The sequence below is a fragment of the Vespula vulgaris genome, chromosome 2 (genome assembly GCF_905475345.1).
Source record: "Vespula vulgaris chromosome 2, iyVesVulg1.1, whole genome shotgun sequence".
Lineage (NCBI taxonomy): Eukaryota > Metazoa > Arthropoda > Insecta > Hymenoptera > Vespidae > Vespula > Vespula vulgaris.
This window is the reverse complement of record NC_066587.1, coordinates 16,422,558-16,444,578: the sequence shown is the minus strand read 5'-3', so window position 1 is coordinate 16,444,578 and position 22,021 is coordinate 16,422,558. Positions and strand designations below refer to the sequence as shown.

General features: G+C 33.8%; 3 protein-coding genes and 1 long non-coding RNA gene across 15 annotated transcripts in view; 2 read left to right on the top strand and 2 right to left on the bottom strand.

The window, feature by feature from the left end:
• LOC127061896 (enolase-phosphatase E1-like) overlaps window positions 1-6,851 on the top strand; it is a 35,466-nt gene extending 28,615 nt beyond the window's left edge. Inside the window, exons 3-4 of the mRNA XM_050989390.1 lie at window positions 671-821; window positions 1,823-6,851. Coding sequence (XP_050845347.1) covers window positions 671-821; window positions 1,823-5,082 — 3,411 coding nt within the window. The 3' untranslated portion in view covers window positions 5,083-6,851. The remainder of the gene's footprint in view (window positions 1-670; window positions 822-1,822) is intronic.
• Window positions 6,852-7,505: 654 nt separating this feature from the next.
• On the bottom strand, window positions 7,506-8,491 carry LOC127061905 (cysteine-rich PDZ-binding protein). Its single transcript, XM_050989408.1, has 2 exons — window positions 8,324-8,491; window positions 7,506-8,239 (listed from the first exon to the last, which is right to left on the bottom strand). Exon 2 carries the CDS (start codon window positions 8,195-8,197, stop codon window positions 7,895-7,897), a length of 303 nt encoding a protein of 100 aa, XP_050845365.1. The 5' UTR covers window positions 8,198-8,239; window positions 8,324-8,491; the 3' UTR covers window positions 7,506-7,894.
• A 1,149-nt stretch (window positions 8,492-9,640) lies between these two features.
• LOC127061895 (uncharacterized) overlaps window positions 9,641-22,021 on the top strand; it is a 54,386-nt gene continuing 42,005 nt past the window's right edge. For 3 of the 12 annotated variants that reach the window (XM_050989384.1, XM_050989377.1, XM_050989378.1), the window contains exon 1: window positions 9,657-9,994. The gene's annotated coding sequence lies outside the window, so the exon portion shown is untranslated. Of the gene's footprint in view, window positions 9,995-22,021 lie in introns of all 12 variants that reach the window. The other 9 variants (XM_050989381.1, XM_050989379.1, XM_050989380.1 and 6 more) reach the window with 7 other exon arrangements.
• LOC127061909 (uncharacterized) overlaps window positions 16,816-22,021 on the bottom strand; it is a 6,187-nt gene continuing 981 nt past the window's right edge. The window contains exon 2 of the long non-coding RNA XR_007781000.1: window positions 16,816-17,654. This is a non-coding gene — a long non-coding RNA (uncharacterized LOC127061909). The remainder of the gene's footprint in view (window positions 17,655-22,021) is intronic.

Below are 22,021 nucleotides of genomic sequence, written 5' to 3'. Positions count from 1 at the left end.
GCTCTACTTATATATATGTTTTTTTTTTTTTTAAATAAAAAAATAGTAAATCGATCGTTCAATACGATCGCTCTCGACGTTGCTTTGTTATAGGGTATTCGTTAACATCAGATTTCATCGAGTTAATGAATAAAAAAAAAAAAGAAAGAAAGAAAGGAGAGAGAGAAGGAAAAAAAATTTATGTAAAATCGGTGTCGATTATTATCGAATAAGGTATCGAATGGAACACACGGATATTATGACGTGAAACGAACCCCTATCGCTTTCTCACCCCATCGATGTTCTCAATACATGCATATACTAATATATCTTAACTGTGTTTATACGTAGAGACACGAGACCGTTGTTGTTATGTTGGATAACTTATATACTTACGTATGTGTGTATGTGTGTGTGTGTATATATTTATCTACATACAAGAGAATGCATACAAGGGTCACTTGTTGATACCAATTCGTCGCAGAGTCATTCAAAATACGTTTAGAATTTCGTGAAACGAGAATGTAATATATCTAAGGAGTCTTCTAATCATCTTTTTAATTTTATCGATTGCAAAAAAAAAAGAAACAAGAAAGAAAGAAAACTGGGTGAAATCGATATAAAGTAAGAAATGTTTATTTAATGGTTTTTTAATTTTAATCATCTATTTTTATCGTTAACCTGTTAACAGCCAAAAGCTACCAGAGTCAGTGTAGTCAGTTTAAGGAGTCGTGATTTCACCGGACTTGGATTCAACGTTTGCGGAAATATGAGAGAAGGGATCTTCGTTAAAGATCTTCTCCATCGTGGACCAGCCTCAGAATCTGGCCGAATACATCCTGGTAATTATTATTTTTCTATTCTTTTTCTTTTTTATTTAGGAGAATAGATAATTCGATAGACAAACTTATATCAGTTTAAACGATCAAAGAATTGATTCATTCTAAATTGATTCAGTTCAAGTTAGTTGAATCGATTCATCGGTTCATTATTTCCAATTTTATATTAATCATTGATCGTCAAATAGAACGAATCACTATAAATATCACTTTTATTTAATTGTCCAATATTTTTTATTAATCTGTGATAAACATTTTGTCCTGTGTTTATAATTTACGATTATGTAAATAATTAAGTACGTCTGATTTTATTATAAATGCGATACGGTCTAATTTTTTTTTTTTCGCTTGAACGAGAATATCAAAACAATGGTAAACATACTTTCTTTCGAACGAATAGCACAATTAAATTCATAATATCACGTAGGGTTTTAGAATGACTTGATTTGGAGTGACTTGAATCTCTTTTATTCTCTTCCGTGAGAATGATCTATATACCTAGATTCTTCTTTTTCTTTTACAAATAAAAGAGTGAAATTTCATTAATTCTACGTGTATGTAAACATACAGTGGAAAATAGAAAATATGACACTTTTGTTTATTTGATCGATATTTTCATTATTAATTAATGGTAAATGTTTGTATAAAATAAATGATCCAAGTATAAATAATTAAGTATCGGGATTGCGTCGCTCATATCGCGTATTGATGTTTTATTACAAGTACGAATCGTTTGTTTATAATACTGATAAAATATTTGATCGAAAAAAAAAACGAACAACGACAAAAATTAGCCTAAAAAGTCACGAGAAAAAGAATGATGGATTTATACAATCACTTGGAAAAACTTTCGAAGCATATAACAGATATGATCGATTTTCTAAATTACTTATTGCCCGTATTTATTTGTTCTGACGTACACATACGAGATTTTTTATAATACGTTTAAGTACAATTAAAAAATATATTAACGAATGAACTATGTTATTTGTTAATTTTCTCAGGTGATCGGATAGCAAGCGTGAAAATTAGCTTCCGTAACATGGTCTACGAAGATGCACTGACGATTTTGAGTTATGCATCTCCATACGACGTTGAATTGGAAGTAGAGAGCGGTGGTACCGGTTCAAAGCCAGCGACCTTGTTGAAGAAGACCGTAGGTCCTAGTCCAACAAGAATATGTCATCCGCTTTACAGAAGTCAATCGATCCCAGAGTTATCGCAGGCTCACAAGAGTTCAGCCAAGAGATTGTTCATAGCCGATCCTAACGAGTCAGTGGGTTCGAATTACTCGACGATGAATTCGACGTTGAAATCATCGAAATCGACTCCGGGTAGTCATACTTTGGAGAGACGTCACGACGAAGCAAAAAACAATCATCATAAATTTGGTATAAAGGTATTGCCAGCGCTGGACGGTACCGTTCACCGTATCGAAAATCAGAACGAGCATAACACGAATTTGGAACGAAGGCATTCGAAAAAGATGGACGTTGAGAAACACATGTCCAGCAGCAGCGGCAGCACGAGCGTTAACGTAACCGACGGAACGTCAGAAAATCTTAATAAAGTTCGTTCGGCGGAACCGCAACAGCGTACGGAAAATTTGTCGAACATTTTGAAATCGAACAAGCGAACCTTGGAAATGAATGGTATTGATGTATTAGACAATCCTGATAAATCTACGAGCGAATCGATAACAATACCTTCGGAGGTACCTGCCGAAGTTCACAACGCGGCAATGGCTGCCCGTAGAAACAGGAAAAACAGTTCGGAGTTATTGAATTCGCCAAAAGTCTTTTCGCAGGATTCGAACGACATCGAGGATCTTAAAAGTCCTCCAAAAAATAAGAGAAAAGCACCGGCACCTCCGAAAACTAATAATTCCAACAACGAGCCGCCGGACGTTGTTACGCCTGTAAAGAAGATCGTGTCGCCGTCTAGATCGCACGATCTTGAGAAGGAGGACGCAATCGACAGTATCGCGGATTATACCGAATCATTGAGCGATTATGTGAACAAGGTTAGGGATATTACGGATGACACGGAATTACGTAGGCCTAGGCTCGAAAGTCATATTGTTCATAGAAGAAATTCCGAGTCGGATACGGACAGCGAGGTTCAGAATAGTTTTACTACGATCGAGTTGAATCCTGCTGATATAACGATTCATCGTACACCCGTACCTGAGGTGAACGACGACGAGGAAGATGACGTTTACAGAAAAGCCGCGAGTCTGGGTGATTTGTCAAAGTACGAGAGCAAAACGTCGACCCCATTGGAAAGGGCTCAGAGTCTTGATATGACTGATACCGGTGCGAAAAAAAGGAAGGCCCCATTACCACCGGAGGATATAAACGAGTCCACCGAGGATCTGACCAAGTTGGATCAGATTGATACTTTTGATAAATGTAAATTGAAGAAGTCGAACGAATGGGGCACTCTGGAGGACGTTCTTTGGACCAAGGAAGAGGAAGATGATAGATCTAAAAAGCCAAGGACACGTAAAAAGAGTAACAGTACTTTGGAGAGATCAAAGTCAGCCGTAGAAATAAAACTGAAGGACGAATTACTCTCCCCGGTAGCTAATGAAAGATTGGACGACATTGAGACTGATGTTAACGAAACGAGTATAGAGCTGTACAATTTGCCTCTGAGCAAACGTCTAACCCAAGAATTTATACACGCCGAGAGAATGTTCAATCCCGACGAGGATAATTCTTTGGCTAGAATCGTAAACGACGGTATGGTTGTTAAGAGTCCAACGTTGGAGGAGATGGAATTAGATTTCAGGCAAGCTAAACCATTGTCGAATGACGATGATGAAGACGATGCGGCCGTCGTAGTCGAGGAAAATGATTATGATGAGAGTCCCGTCAACGAGGATTTCAATAGAGCCTTGCGTTATTTCGAGATGCACGCCAGTAAATCACCGACCGTTTCTAACGAATCTACGAAAATTAATTTGACGCGTTTGGACGAATGGAGGGAGGAAAGTTCACGTTTGTCAAACGATGCGACGTTTTATGCTGGTAAAAAAGCAGTCATTGAAGAACCAATAACGAAGATTCTCGTTGATAAAAAATGTCGTGGTTGCGAGGAAAAATATGGACAGCACGAGCACAACTGTAAAAGACATTCCATTGAACCTATTAAGGACAAGAGGTATCATAACGATTCCCAAGAACGTAACAGGCAATCGACGCTAGAAGACAAGAGCTTCGAATCCGTTCATTCTACAAATGTAAAAGAACTGAGTGGGGTTGGACGATCTTCCACTCCAACGCATTCCAAAGTTCACTTTTCCAAATCCGAAGCAGAGGTCTCGAAGATGCAAGAACTTAAATCCAACGAGTTCAATGCCGATAACAAGGAACATTCGGTTTCAACCTTCCACGTGCATAGATCGAAATTCGAAGAGAAGTCCGATCAACGCGAAAGATATTCACCGGTGAAGTCCAAATCTCCTATGGAACCACTGCTCGACTCACAGTTTACGAAACGTAATGTTGGTGTTTCCAATAACAAAAAACTCGGGCGAGATGATGAGAGAGAGGAAGAAGAGGAGGAGGAAGAGGAGGAAGAAGATGAATATGAATTTGGATCTAACGTCACTGTCAACAGCAAGAATCTCTCATCTCCTAACAACGATAGACATAATATCAGTAACGTTAGTGTCTCCAGTGGAGAGAACAGTGAAGATAGTGGACTCGTTAGGGAATCTATTGATTATAATTTACAGGAATCAGAAAGTCGTCCACCTTTACCAAGTACACCGATGCCGAACAGTCCACAAAAGATGACGTATATTACAGAAATCAAGGTTTCAGCTAACAGAGACAATATTCATGATCTTGATAGTGAAAGCGAAGATGTACACCCCGTTACGGGGAATAACGGTGAAGCTAGAAAGTTAACTCATCATGAGATCACTGTAACATCCAATGGGAAACCAACGTCTGGAAAAAAACCACCAGTTCCTCCTAGAAGATCGGACATAACGAAAATGGCTAAAGAGGATAAAACGGAGAAGCATGTAGTTTATGTATCGGAATATAAATCTACGACTGGCAAGGATTCACAAACAACTGATATCAATCTTGCTGATGAGAAACAATCCGAAGCTGCTAATAAAAAGTTTGAACATTGGATCTTCTTAGGTGATAATAAGGATCAAAATCGATGGGGCAATGGTAGTAGTCAGCCACAATCTGTTACGAATATTATGTTATCTTCTGGAGATGATAAAATGATACATCAGTAGGAATACATCTTTGAAAGAGATGGATGAGTTTGAAATTTCTTTTTTGTCTTTTTTAGATCATGCAACAATGATCAAAGATTGGATCAATGTAAAAGTATTGTATATGTAAGGAAAAAAGTAGTAACAAATTTGAAAATATTATATCAATTAGATTTTCTTCTAGTGATTAAAAAAATCATTATTGATATGTCGTCTTATGGTGCCTGTACTCAAATGTTTATTTGACAAAAAAAAAAAGAAAAAGGAAAAAAAAAAGGAAATATAAGTATACTCAGGAATGCGAATATCTGAAAGTAATACTTTATGAGAACTGAGAACTCTCTGAATGTCAGAATATTGATAAATAATATTTTAGCACAATGAAGTATATTTTTGTATTTAAATAATATTGAGTCACGATAATAAGAGTCTGCATTTATATGAGTTTCTGTACGAATGCGTGTAAAGTTTAATAATCTCACGTGAGAATGATCGGTGAAAAATATTTTATTATTTTATTATTAGAAGTAGAAATTCTTTCAAATCATGATTAAAAAAATGCGTGTAGAAATAGTACTGCTTGTTTATTGAAAAAAAAAAGAAAAAAAGAAAAACAGAAAAAAAAATTAATAACAATAGGCGGTTTTACATTTTATTTTCGATAGTACTTAGTATTAAATAATTTAAGTCTTTTTCGTTTTAGTTTTTGTTTTAATATCAATGATAACTTTTATTTATTGACTGATCTGTAAAAGGAAGATATAAAGGAAGGATATGTTGAGAAAATATGTATAAAAAATATTCGGCACACAAAAAAAGACATGAAAACAAATGATAATGTCATGTGCCATAAATAATCATTTATGTGGCAATGAATAAGTATATAGCACAGGAGATATTAGAATTTGAAAAGTTATTTAAAAAAGATTAAACTGAGAAAAAAATCAACAGACAATGTGCACAGAAAAATTGCACAAATTGTTTATATAAGATCTTCTGTTAAGTATTATTATATTATGTACATATATATATTGATTACAATTTTAAATGAATCTATTTTTGTAAGAATTTAATAACAACATTTGTATAATCAAATCTTTCGTTTCCTATATATTGCGTATACAAGTTTTTATGGTGTGAACAAAGTCAAATTTTAAGAGAATGATCTGTAAGTGAGATATTAGTTTGTACAGCTATTCTTTTCAATATTGGTAATGGGGTTTATAGTTTATAAGTTCCATTATATTTTTACTTTGTCACTGATCAATTTTAATGTTTTATAGAGTTGCAAAATCATACGTTCTTTTATAATTAATTTTTTTCTTAATTAAAAATATTTTCTATTTAGGGAAAGAGAAAAGATGGAAAATTTATCAAAGCAAAATGTTTTCCAATTTAATATACCAATTATAAAAAAGATATATATTGTATTATATGATTAGCAACAAAATAAAATGATGTAAATAAGTGTAAACCAGAAATGAAAATATATTGCTGCTGTTGATATAGTTATATATAGAACGTAACGCGAAGATATCGTTATATTCTGCATTTTAAAATAAAAAGATAGATAATAATTACAAATGTAAAGAAAAACGAAAAGATGTACGCTGTAACAAATTCTATCTATGACTACTCATTACTTATTCAGAAAAAGTAAATACTCAAAATGTATAAGAAGATAAAAAAAAGAGTGTGTTTTATGTTTGATTATATTTTGTAAAGATTACTTTCAGAATAACAATTGTCAATATTTTTTTTTTTTTTTTTTTTTAATTAATTACATCGGTACATCAAAACAGATCACTTTTTTATGTTATACAAACATGTTATTAATATTTGAAAAAAAGAGATAAATTCTATATAGTAACTTATTTTGCACAATGAATATATTAATTTTGTTTATAACATAACTCATTAAAATATGTATAAATTTTTAATTAACAAAGTGTACATTTTTCTTTAGATATAGAAGTTGGTGCAATAGAAATATATTTTTATATTTTACACAAGTTGTTTTTTGTAACAATATTGTTATTTTTTGAAAGCTAAACAAATTATATCTAATTCAACTTTTACTTTTACTATATTATAGTTATCTAAATTCAGTAATGTACTTTGTTCTTGTTGTACAGAATAATTTTATATGAACTGAAAAGAAATTTAAACAAAATATCTCTTATAGAATATAATATGCAATTAAAGTGTTAAAGGATTAAATAAGTATTATCATTTATAACGTAATTATAAGATTTTTAATATCACAGATATAAAACAAGTATATATATTATGATAAAATCCAAATACAATGCAAACTTATATTACTACCTCTTATTGTACTCGTCTGTGTGCATAGGTATTTAGATATAAATACGTCAAAAGAGTATGATATGACAATATTATAAAAGATTGAGACAAAGATTTTCTTTTTCTTTCTTTCTTTCTTTCTTTTTTTTTTTTTTTTTTTTATATAACACAGAATCCATTTTTTATTTTTTTTAATTCTAAATTTTATCTTTGTTCATTTCTGTTTTGTATAATAACATTTACATTTGTGCATGCTAATATATAGAAATATTAATATTTTTAATATTCAGTCATTGGTTATATCATCAAATCATTTAAATAAACTTCTAGAGAGATGAAACATTACCAAACTAAAACATTCCATGTATATATAAATACATAATATTATTATTTGTAATTAGAAGACATGAAAGATAGGTTCGAAAATACTTTTCATATTTTGCTCCGTTTTTTATATGTATGATTTTATACATATAAAAACATGATCACTTATTTCGCAAGACATTTCTTATAAAGCTAGTTAACTTTAGGTAGCTGATTGCTTATAATTTTTTGTACTCATAAGCTTCTTGCCACACATCGCACATATAGATTTTTTATAAGCGCACGATTGACAATAATGCGAACCTACTTGATGAACCTTTTGTCTGCATATTCTACAAGTCTCAAATTTTGCAGTATATGGATTGAATCGAGCTTTGCTCGCCGAAAGAGCTTTATTCTCTCCAACTTTTCGGCCACCACTTTCCACTGTATTTCTAGCGCCAGATTTCCATGGATCCGGTGTAATAACTTTTCCCAATTTTTTTTCGCACTTTTCACAAACCATTTTGTCGAATCCGTTATTTATATAACCAACGGATATAAAAACCTGATAACAAAAAACAAATCAATTTATTTCTTTCTGAAGAGGTTATGTTTTTCAATATTATTAAAAGAAAAAATGCACACTTACGTTTATTTATATCGATTGTATTTTTACGAAGATATCAATTCATTGAATTAATTATAAATACAAACGTGTTCGTCGCTTTCACAAAGAGAACAAAAAATATAAACAAATTTTTCGTTCGTAATTACGTACTACATACATTAATGTCGCAACATAACAGACAACGAACGACGCTCCAAAAGAAGTGCCGATATGGTAGGGGAAAAAAAAGAGTGGGGGTAAGAGGCTCCGCCAATCAGCTTTGCTCATTCTGTTACGTACTGAGCGAAGTTACGCACGATTTATTAGTACGAACTCGGTGACGTTAACTTCGGTTTAACTAATTTCGTTAATGTACGTATTTAAGGTATTATTAATTATAGAGATTTTAATAAGTAATAAATAATTATATATATATATAGAAAAATTCATTTTAATTCGGAATTAAAAATGAAATTTAATTTCTTTACTTTTTCTTGCGTTTCGGTGATACAAGCGATTTCTTAAAAGTTCCTAGAGTATCATAACGGCGAAGAAAAAATTTGTGGGGACTTTATAGAAATTTATATTATAAAAGAGATGGTGAACAATCTTAAATATAATATAAATTCTTAATCTTATATATTATTTATTGAATATTAAAAATTTTCGTTTCGACTTTTATAACGAAAAAAAGTTAATGATCGAAAACGTAAAAAATTCGACCAATGAATATCTACCATAAATAGAGGTTTCCACCATTGTTGAGATAGGATGGAAGCATTTCATTTTCGGAATATCATATATGTAATATCAATTCGATATTAGATTACGATATTAAAAAAAATATATTAATTAATTCTAACCGAACATTAGGAAGGATAAAAAGAAAAGAAAAGAAAAGAACAGAAGACGAAAGAAAATTCGACCAATGAAGAACGTTTATACGAAGAAATATCATCCATCGCTGCGACGTGATTGGTGTATTTTATTTTCGATATTTTACAACGCTCGATTATCTTCAGACTCTCGAAAAGAGATATTCCAAGCAACGTTAATGTTCTCCGAACAAAGATTGAAGATTAATGAAAACTATAATTCAAATAGAAAAGTTAGAATGAAGTTAGAGATAAAAAGAAAATGTAAGAAAGAAGAGAATGTGATCGGAGGATAAGGAAGGAAAACGAGACGAGAGCGAATGGTAGGACGATTGGCAAGTTAAATGTGAAAACTGACGCAAGGAGGCGCTGGTGACGTATTTGGTGGCGCGAATGGGCGTACTTGGTGAGTTTAGCATAGCCATAAGAAGAGAAACAGCAAGGTGGTGTGGTGGTGGTCGAAGTGGTGGTGGTGGTGGTGGTGGTGGTGGTGGTGGTCGTGATAGTGGTAGGGGCGATAGAGAAGAAGAAGAAGAAGAAGAGTTGGTGGTGGAGTAGGAGCGTAAAGAGAGAGAGAGAGAGAAAGGGATAGGTCTCTCGGGTGGAAATTTCGTCGACCGAGAAAGCCCGAGTGAAAAGGGGGTGGCGCGCGTTGGCGAGCAAGGGCGCCATCTATTCGTTCAGTACCCGGCCACCCTCGAAACACCCGTCGTGCATAAACCGCGCTCGTACTTTCCCGTATAATTGCGGCGTTTCAGTGGCAGCCGATCGAGCCAGTGCACCCGTGCCTTAATAAAGTGACCAGTGTATGCCTTTGGGGGGAAGGAGATAGATAAAGGTAAATTTTATGATAATTGTTTTTTAAAAGAAAAAGGAAAGGAGAGAGAGAGAGAGAGAAAGGAAAGAAAAAAAAGAAAAGAAAAGAAAAGGTATATTAATCATTTTTGATCGTTGTATGTCGTTTCTTTGGAATGAGAGAGAGAGAGAGAGAGAGAGAGAGAAAGAAAGAAAGAAAGAAAGGAAGAAAAAGAAAGAGAGAGAGAGAAAGAGAGTATGTATGTGTGTGAGGAAGATGATGTTCTGGTAATGGAGAGAAGGAAAAAGAGGAGGAGAAGGAGAGGCGTATATGTAATAGAAACGTCGTTGTTTTTGAGTTCTGTCTTTTACGGCGTGTAAAGTCTTATATACGAAAAAGTCGGTCTTATGTCGGATCGCCTGATTCGTGTACCCCCGATGTCCAGAGGGGTGAGAGAGAGAGAGAGAGAGAGAGAGAGAGAGAGAGAGAGAGAGAGAGATATTAGCGCGTTGGATCGATTCCCTTTGCTCGACGTCGTCGGCCCGACGACGGGGGAAACACGCGCTCTTTGGGGGTTCTCTACATAAAACGAAGCTACGAAGCACACAACGTCGTTACGAATATACAAGAAAAGAGATATATATATATATACACACATATGTATTATGTAGATATAAATCGAGGTTTTACACCAGCAGTAACATTTTCTTTTATTGGACGTCGTTCGGTCGTTTCAAATTGACGGTCACATTTTGTGTTCTTTTCTTTCTTTCTTTCTTTCTTTCTTTCTTTCTTTTTTTTTATTCTCCTCTTTTCCGATTCTTTCCTCTTTTGTCATTTATTTTTTCCTTTTTCTTTTTGTTCTCTTTCTTTTTTTATTTTATATACTACCATCACCGTCGTCGTCGTCGTCGTCATCGAGAGCAATATTTTTATTCGAATAATTCGTACGCGATAAACGTGAATTTATTCATCCGAAGTTAACCCTTGATATTTTACTCGTTCTTTTTCTCTGGATTTTTCTTTTTTCTTGTACAAAAAATATATTCTTCGATAAAAGTACACACACACATATAGAAAGAGAGAGAGAGAGAGAGAGAGAGAGAGAGAGAGAGAGAGAGAGAGAGAGAGAGAGAATGCATATATTGTAATATATTATCGAATTTATAAGTGTTTTCTCTTGTCAGTTAGGAATTTACGATGTATTACTGAATGGTAGAGATGTCAATGTGCGATTCCGAGAGTATGATGCGTACAACGAACAAAGGACGATGGAGGTGTCAAGAATGACAGCATCCTTCTCTCTCTCTCTCTTTCTCTCCTGTCGCTCTCTCCCCTCTCTCTCTCTTTCTCTCTTTCTCTGTCGTTCCGATCGACGCGTCACTCGATTCACGAAGTTGTCGCATTCGACGTGAATATGAACGTATGTACATATGTATAGCCTCGAAACGAGAAATAGTTGTCTTCTTTTTCGACGTGTGTTGCTCTCTCTCTCTCTCTCTCTCTATATATATATATATATATATATATATATATATATATATATATATATATATATATGTTTCCCCTTCTCTTTTTCTCATTCTCTTTTACGTATTATTTTTCACGTATGAAAGAAATACGCTTGCGTACATAATAAACACATATATATGTATATATGTATATATGTATATATGTATATATGTATGTATATATTTTACAAATATTAAAGCTGTTATATATGAAACCTACGAGTTTTTTCTTATTATATTCGTATTAGAAAAATTGGACATTTCATACATATTATATGCAAGCGACCTAACATACATGTATCCAATTTAGAGCAGGGGAGAGAAAAAAATGATGATGATGATAATAAAAGAAAGGTAAAAAGAAAATATGATCGACGATCATCTTTTTTCTCGAATAGATTTTCTTTCTTCCTCTTTCTTTTTTTTTCTTTTTCTTTTTAGTTATTTATTTATTTTCCTTTTTTTCTTTATTCTCGGACAAATGTTGACAAGTGTCGTGAACACGATCGTGTTTCGTCGTGCAACAACGATTTATTAATCGACTTTTCAAAAAGGAAAAAAAAAGATAGAAAGAGACGAACGAAGATGAAAAAAAGAAGTAGAAAATCGATAAAATTAAGGGCGAGTTTAAAACGTGCGACGTTATACCAAACGCATGTAATATTCTCTAATGACGCAGAATACTTTTCGAACGCAATACGCATAACGATGTACAAGATTTCCACGAAACGAAACACGATATTGTTGAAGTATTCATGTACCTTCTTCGAAGGCACATATACACGCGTATACGCATATACATGTTTGTATTTTAACACGATGTGTAATAAGAAGAACATTCTAGAACGTATTCTTTTGGCATTATTCGATGGTACATTTTTACGTTGTTTTTCTTTGGAAAAGATAATCATTAGATAAAAATAGAATGTAAGTCGGAGATAAAAATCAATAAAGATATATGATATAACGTTATTTGGATGAGATGATTCAATAAAAAAAAAAGAAAGAAAGAATAAAGAAAAAGGAAGAAAAAAGAAACACGGTTAGAATCAACGTAAACGTTTCGTCCCGATGTCTATGAACGATCGATTATTGTCAGTGTATATCGTTGTTAGAATAGTTTAGATTATAGGTTAAAGCAAAGAGTTAGAGAATGTGCTTTACTTTAATTACCAAGTTTCTTATACCGACGATACCACCGTCGATATTGATAAAATCCTCGTTTTCTCTCTTTCTTTGTCTCTTTGTCGCACGCGTATAGTCACAGAGCTATATATCTTTTTGTTCGAGTTACAAGAAATATCACGATGGCTGCTGTCAGTTGGAAACATTGAAGTTAGAAAATAAGAAAATCTTATAAATCATAATATATAATATAAATCTTTGTCGGGTGTAAGGTACCATGTCATTTTAGATATATTTTCTGTACGGGTGAATACGATATACTTGTACATACGTGTATGTATATACACACACATATATATATATATAGGATGGACTAAAAAGTTCCTACATTCGTATATTTACAATCCAAAAAAAAAAGAACAAAATAAAACAAGAACCATAAAAAAATTATTCTAAAAAGTCTCGAAAAAGAATACTGTGAATACTAATCGAATCTTTGATCTTTTTAGCTATGTATACTCGTCGTAAAGTATGCTAACTTTAAAATCAAGAAATGTTATGGTTTAAAATCAAAAAATTTAAGCCTATTCTATATACGTACGTCCATGTATGTATTAAGAAATCTTTCGAAAAAATAATAATTGATTTTTAAAATGACCTAGAGGAACTTTTGTCTCATCCTATATATATATACACATATATACATATACCATATATATATATATATATATATATATATATATATATATATATATATATATATATATATATATATATATGAGCTTACGACGGTTATTCTCCTCTAGTAGGAAAATTCGATGCTTTGGCTATTACCTATGGGGATCTTACCGGTATCAAACCGTAATGGCCTATGGTGCGGACCAGTGACGGTCTTTCTCGAGTTTCCGCACGACGTGATACCAACGGCGAGCTCGCTACGAAGCAAGGACGATGTGTGTTGTGTTGCTCATCGTGAAACTTATCGACAACCTAGAGAGAAAGAAATAGGAAATATATATGAGAGAGAGATAGAAAGAGAGACGAAGGAAGGAAAAGAATATGATGTAGAAAGAAATAGGAAATGTGGGAGAGGGAGAGGGAGAGTGGGAGATAGAAAATATGAGATAGAGAAACGTAAAGAATAACGTGTATGTGTATGTGCATATGTGTATGTGCATGTGTGTGTGTGTGTGTGTGTGTGTGTGTGTGTGAGAGAGAGAGAGAGAGAAAGAGAGATCGTACTAACGTCGCGACGTTCTTGATATACATATCTTCTCTTTCTCGTTTTGGAATGTCGTTCTGTTCTCTGTCCTCACTTACATAATTGTATCGATCCTTAGACAGTTAGTAGTAGTAGCTATTTCTCTTTCTCTCTCTCTCTCTCTCTCTCTCTCTCTCTCTCTCTCTCTCTCTCTCTCTCTCTCTCTCTCTCTATCTTTACGTCCATCTGTCTGTCTCTCTGTCTGTCAAGCCGGCTTTTCATGATCCACCTTGACGACTGGTGCTATTTTCGACTGTATTATCATCCGCGGTGTCGGTACAATGTCTTCTACTCGGATTAGAAACTTAATTCCTCATCCGCTTTCCCGTTGCCAAGACGACGTAGTCGTCCATCAACGCGCATAATTAAGTCTCATTAGAATCTACTTATTATAATCGAGGTGCGGTTCTGTCGTCATTTAAATTCTTGAGAATTCCGAACGAACAAATCCGACGGCCATTAATCGGCTTCATAGATTTTTTCTTCTTCGATTGATTTCTTTTATTCTTAATATCTACGATGTTTGCGTGGTTTATGTATAGGTGCTACTTATTCTTTTTTTTTTATCTTCCAAGTTGTGTTAAAAAAAAAAATAATCGAAACGTTTGTTGCACTCGACGTGCAGGATGGTGAACCGTGTAAAAAATCATCGCGTTTTTAATAATCTTTAGACGTTTTTATTTCTTTTTTCTTTTTTCCTTTCTTTCTTCTTCTTCTTCTTCTTCTTTTTTCTTTTTAAGGCTATCTCGAGAGAAAAAATAATCAAAGCGCCGTCGTTGCACTTATTCGATGTGAAAGAAAGGAGACCGTAATATGTATATATTCACGGTCATGTTTTTATAATCTTTGACGCCTTTTTCCTTTTTTCTCTTTCTTTCTTTTTTCATCCCTTATTATTCTCGTTAACGAGAGTATCGAATAAGAGCACCGACAAATCGTACTTCTAAAACAACATGTTCGATCGGTCTTCTCGTCCCGATTTTCCACGAATCGCGGTCGGTGCGGCGCGACCCGACGCCCGGCGTCGGGTCGCGTCGCTCTTGGATGGACGACGAGAAAGAGTAACGAAGAAAGAAGGAAGATAAAGTGAGAGAAGAGAGAGGGTATTAGGATGAAGAGAGGGGTGGGTTACAAGGGGCTGACGACGACGACGACGACGCGTTCTCTTCGGGTCGAATCGTCGACCTCGTTGCGGCGCCGCGACGCGAGCGCGTCAACGAGCCAGACGAGGCTAGATGATGCGTCCACCTTTGTCTACTACTGATTCTACGTCGCTGATTGGTTGTAGATGATCCCTTTCTGATCGTTCATTGGTCAATGTCTATTTAACGTTATTCTTTTGAAGTTGATATGTATGTTAATAATAAACGTAACTTTGCTTTATATTGAAATATTTGTTAAAGTTATCACGAATATTGTATTGTATACTAATTGTGTGTTATTGTATATCGATATTATATTATATATGTATATATAGAAAATAATACGTTAATATCAAAAAGAGTAGAATGTGATAACCTCACAAATATTTCGATATAAAATGGTACGTATATATTTGCTTTTTAATAGTGAAGTATATATAATATTGTATATACTAAAAGGATGTTGTAAACATCTTTTTTTGTTCTTCTTTTTTATATTGAACTACTTACAGGGAAGTAAACCTGTTTACTTTTTGATATATACCATGAATATACATACATACATATATATATATATATATGTATATATATATGTATATGTAAGAAAAAGAAAAGGAAAGAGGAAAAAAGGAAATTCGCATCTTTTTTCTCCCTGTTCCCTCCCCTTCAGCCTAAAGACATTAATAATGCGTCACGAAGTACAGGTGTTCGATCCCGTGTCTCGTGCTTGTAAGCAGGGTTTGATACCATGCTATTATATAGCTTCGAGCATTTTCCAGTTACGCGAGAACGCACGTATACGAGAGTGAGAGAGACAGACAGAGAGAGAGGGAGAGAGAAAACTACCCTAACCTCTTGCGACACGACGATGGTGGCGTTCGACGTTCGCAGTTCGATTAGCGCCAATGTTGCTCCCCTTCATATACCCCTTTCTCTAACATGACGACGAATATACATACATACATGAATATATATATATATATATATATATACACACATGTATGCATACATACATACATACATACATACATACATACATACATACATACATACATACATACATACATACGTACGTACGTACGTACGTCCGTACATTGAACGATTTCAAGTTTATAAGCGTTACTCAAACGTCCTATATACACCGATTTATACATCCAAGGGGATCGATCATATTCCTAAAGCATTAACTCCGAAAAGTAGTTTTCCTTGTTTTCTAATAAACGATGTTATGGTTGATATTGATTTGTAGAAGTTATATTGAAAGGAACGATTTATTTGCAATTAAAAGTAAGATCGTTTAATCGATTGATTCTTCTTATCTAACTTAACTTCTCTAAATGTTAGCTTTAGATATATTGATGGATAGATTGAGAGATTGAAGTGGAGAGAGAAAGACAGAGAGAGAATGCTAGAATATAACAAGATGTACTATTATTATTTAGAGTTATTAACCCTCTTTAACATTATGTAACTTTAAAATAACACACACACACACACATATATATATATATATATATATATATATATTTGCTGTTTTATTTTATTTCACTATCACATAATATTCTTACTTCATACAGATATCCAAAATCTTCAAAACTTTTTAAATATGTAAATTAAATATCTGTGTAGAGACGAATCAAAAAAAAAAAAAAATTGATTTTTATAGTGGGTTATATACATAATCCATGTAATGAAGTCTATCGGTTGACTCTTAGTAACTTTTCAAATACATATAGTAATAGAGTACAACTTTCATACATATAGCAGTCATACATATTTACAGCCCATGTTTGTAACAATAAGAAACAAGGTTAATTCGTAACATTGTTGGTAGGTCAAACTTTATGCTTTTGGAAAAAAATACAATATTTTACGATGAATCGTAAAGATAATTTTGTTTAAAGTTAAATCGATGGATATTACATGGAAAGAATTAAACGACGCTTGTAGAAGACATTCAATGATATTTTCGTTGATCGACCGTGCTGAGGTGGTACTTCCTTCCTCCTCTTCCTCCCTTCCTTCCTTCCTTCTTTCATTCACTTCTTTTTCCTTTCTTTTTCCTTCCTTCTTTCGTACATTCACCCCATTCGATGTCTACCTTCTGTATCTCGTCGATCTAATTCTCTCGTAAGCACGCGGGTAAAGGTTTGATCTTGACGAGTAGCGCGGCTTCGTCTGCCTCTTTATTCGCCTCGACTTGAACGACTTTACGTCGAACAAGAAAAAGAGAGAGAGAGAGAGAGAGAAAGAGAAAGAAAGAGTGATCAGAGAGCACCTCTCGAGCTTTTTCCTCTGATCCACCCTCTTTCTTCCTTCTAGTTCCACACCCCTCCCGTATCCCTCTCTACTCTATCCTACTCTATCCCTTCTCTTCGCGAAAGGCCTTTTGTCGATGCGTAAATTGTCGAGTCTCCATTTCGTACCTCCTTCTTTCTACACTTCTTCCTCTTATTCAACGTAGACGAACGCCGCTTTTCAATAGCATATATACTTATATATCTTTGCGTATCTTCTTCTTTTTCTTTTTTTTTTTTCAAATGATAATCTCTCCCCCTCTCTCTCTCTCTTTTTCTGGTGGTTCTCTCATTTCATAGATCCTCATAATCCACAAAATTAGTTCTCTTCAGGAGCTCGAGCTCTCTTGGTTGTATCGATGTAATCTTTGAAAAATTAAAAAGGACGTTCTTAACCTTTGACGATAATTATGATGAGAGATAAAAAGAGAAAGAGAGAGAGAGAGAGAGAGAGAGAGTTAGAGAGATAAAAAGTTTTGTTGGAACTCTTAACGGTTCACTCAATCGAAGGAAAAAGTTTGAGGACCACTGCTACGAGTTACTTGCGATCGATCCGATTCATTCTAGAGAATACTACTACTCCTTTAATAACTTTTATGGGAAAGACATATATATATGTGTAGAATGTATGTATATCATATGTATATAAAAATCGAGCAAGCGCAAAAAAATGGGTGAAAAAAGGTTGTTGCAAAGTGCCTTTTAATAAGGACTGTTATTGATTGCCCTGTACCTTTCGGAATAACATCGCGTAGAAAATGGAGTCCCTTATTGGTACGACGGCGAATGATCAAACGCATGTTGCGTTTATCGTTAAACCAAAGATCCATTTTCGTAAACGGTAGGAGTAGATAATAGATCGGTAAATCTCGTACGATGTTCAACGTTAAAGCTCTTTATGATAGCTTTCTCTGTGACCACTATTCTCCTCTTTGTAAATGGTGGCCGTTTTAGTCAGCGATTTCGAGGTTACATAGATACGTATATATGCGTTTTTGGATTAACGCGAGAGTTACGAGTAGTTTCTAGGTATTATATTACATGCATTGGTTACAGGGAAAAAATTGCGTGACGTATAGAGTGAACGGGTGAATGAGTGAATGAGTTAGTGAACGAATGGAGTGAGTTAGTGAATGTATAGTTAGAGTAAATAACTACTAGGACTCTGATAAATACGGCACAGTTTTTTTTTTTTTTTCCCTCGAAGTAAATAACTCGAGAAGAGAGTCGGGCGGTCGGCCATTTTGTATTTCCTCTGGAACGAACATTCTTCGTGTTTATTATATAAAATAAAAACTCCAACAATACGAAAATAACATATTATCGGCGTCTATAATATGTCTATAATAAAATATTATATACATATAATATATATTATATATATATATTATTTATTATTCTTAATTTTAATAGAATAATTAATTTTCACTCATAAAGGCAAAGAAAATAGATCATTAAACGTATTAATGAATTTCTGTAGGAAAATTTTATTTCTCTCTCTCTCTCTCTCTCTCTCTCTCTCTCTCTCTCTCTCTCTCTCTCTCTCTCTCTCTGTCTTTCTCCTTTCTCTTACTTTCGTAATTAATTTTGTAAATCGAAGTGAGTAAAGAAAAGGAAATATATTTGATATCGGTGAAACAATTGCGGGAACGTAAAACGATTCTCGCGAGAATACGTTGAAATACGTGAGTATCAAAACATGGACGAGCTTTACCTGTTTCGTTTCCTTTCTTCGTCTTTTTCGCTAATGCGAAATAGGAAAACCGAGACGAAACCAGAGACGAGTACGATGAGCGCCCGCGCGAGCGTGAAATGGGGTGGATGAAAAGGGTGTAGAAATAGGAGGAGTAGGAGGAGGAGGAGGAGAGGGTGGAGGTAGAAATGGAGGAAGTGGAAAAGGGGGAGAGTGGTATCAAAGCGCGTGCAACGAAGACGGGTAAAGGATTTTAGCATCCGCTTGACCCCGACCTCCTTCTTTAACCTATATTTACGAGTATTTTTTTTTTTTCTTCATTCTTTCTTTCTTTCTTTCTTTCTTTCATTCTTTCTTTCTTTCTTCCTTTCTTTTTTGCATCGGCCATATTTTAAGTCGACCGCCATTTTTGTTCTTTCGTCGAGACGTACTCATTAATAATGTCAATCGGAGATATACGATCGGCTAATTAGTAATATCGAAATTTCTATCATCTTATGTATATTTTAAATTTATATACTGTTTGTATTTCTTTTTTTAATATTAACGATTTTTATATTAATTGTATTAAATAATATGAAGTTATTGATCAATACGCGCAAAGATAATCTTTATTGACGTGTTAGAATATTGGTAATAAATTTTAGGTTTTAGGGTTGTAATATCTTTTTTGCTGAAATAGATAACAATATTTAATAATATTATATATATATTAACAAATTAATTATATATTAAACAATCCAGTAAAATTTCTCACTAAGATAGTTCATACAATTTTCACTTTAATATCAACCTACTTAGTTTCTTTCTAACTCTTGAGTCACTTAACTGTGTCTGTAGCGTCTTCTCGTTTCTCAGCTTTATATTATATCTGCTATGTCGTTTCTCTCGTAGTTTTCGTCGTCGTCGTCGTCGTCATCGTCATCCTTGCGTGACGTGTGATATGCTTTACGATTTTACGCAATGAGCACGCGACGCACCGTACATTATGACGCGCATCACGAGTCCTCGACGTGAAGTTACTTATAGAGAGAAAGAGAAGAGATATAAGAGACACAGAGAGAGAGACAGAGACAGAGACAGAGAGGATACAAGCAAAGAGATACGAAGTGGATGCATTTGGAGGTTAAGAGGAGAGAGTGTGAACAGAAGATACCTTGTTCATAGCCGACAAACGTTTGATAATCTCTCTCTCTCTCTTTTTGTGTGTCTCTTTCTGTCTCACGTGCTTATTCTCTTGTCGACAAAATTGACGAATTGAGAAAGAAAGAGAGAGAGAGAGAGAGAGAGAGAAAGTGGTGTCTAAAAGGTTATGACATTAAAGGGAAAGTTCAGTGATACTACATGTGTATCTTTAGATGTATTTTTCATACGATTTACTTTTTCTCTACTCTCTTTTTATACGATTTCTCTGTTTCTTTTTCTACCTTTCATATAACCTTTTTTTTTCTTTTTTGTTTATTATTTATTTATTTATTCCTTTTAATTTCGTCTGGATTTTTGTTTTTGTTTATTCTCTTGTTGAAGTATGAGAAAGAAGGAGAGGAAGAGGGTTGCGTAGTCTAAAAAATTATGAATTACTTTCTTCCCTCCTATCTTCTTTGTTCATTCTTTTTTCTTCCTTTGTATACATTTTATTATTGCTATTATTACTATTATTATTATTTTATTCATTTTTTCTTTTCTCTCTTTTTTCCCCCCTTTTTTTTCTTTTTTAATAATTTGGTTTGGAACACTAGAGAAACGGAAGCTAAATAGGAAGCAAAACGTTGAGGCCTTAATGAGAAATACTTTTTAATGGTCATTATATAGGAATTTTTCGTTGAAACGTTTCAACGATCCCCTTTTACATCGCTACGATTTTTACGAAATTACGATTGCGTCATTGCGTGCTTTTCTGATGTAAGTACAGACTGATCGTGAGTTGTGTGACTTGTTATCCTGGTGTACATACCGAACTCAACGAATTTATATATATATATATATATATATATATATATATATAAAACTGAATTTTTTTAATTCTTCTTTTTCATTAATTTTTTATTTCTTTATTTTTTATTTTTCATTACATTTCATTTTATTTTTTATATATTTCCAATAAATAAATTCTAATTAAAATGGTTATAAAGTAATACGTGTGTGTAAAGTTGTGTATCTCTCTCTCTCTCTCTCTCTCTCTCTCTTTCTTTTTCTCATATCAAAAACACGAATAAAAATTTGTTTTTAACGAGTTACGTGACACTCGTTTCATGTATTATACTAAGGACAAGCAATAATGTCTCATCGGCTATATTTCTTTTCTTCTTGCCTTTTTCTCTCTCTCTCTCTCTCTCTCTCTCTCTCTCTCTCTCTCTTCTCGTTCTCATTCGCTGGTTGAGAAGGTCATCAGAGTAAAAATATTTGTCCTGAGACAATATCGTAGAGCTTACGAATGAACGAGCTAACGAAATGAAACGGTGGTAAACGAGCGTATCGTACTTTTACGATCCCGCGAATAAAAAAGGTGTTTCGGATTCTCTCGGTGAGTTTTTCCAACGTCGAGTGCGAAGGATAACGACAACGATGTCGACGACGACGACGACGACGACGACGACGATGACGATGACGACAACGGATTAATGAGTGGACCCGTAATTAAAAATGTACATAGTTCTACATTTCCGGCTATTGTTTTTCGCCGATGCGAGAATACGAAATGGAGATAAGAATTCTTTTTCTTCATTTATTAATTTTTTTATTTTTGCCTTCTATTGTTTATCTTGTTTAAATTCACTGATTTCTTGCTCTTTTTTATTTTTTATTTCTTTCCTTTTCTTTGTTAAGTACCCGTTCGTAAAGATGAAAAAATTTTTATATAAATATTATCGGGAAAATTTCTTCAAAATGACATGTTTCGTGTATTAAAAAATACGTCGCCTATAAATGTGAGTATGAGATTTGGGAAAGAAAAAGAAGTAATGAAAAAAAAAATAAAATAAAATAAATAACAAATTGGAAAATAAATTCAGGAGTATACACAAGGGCGCGCGTATGTGTA

What these genes read in the sequence shown, in the direction of transcription:
- LOC127061905 (XM_050989408.1), bottom strand. Translation starts at nt 8,197, where the DNA reads ATGGTTTGTGAAAAGTGCGAAAAAAAATTGGGAAAAGTTATTACACCG.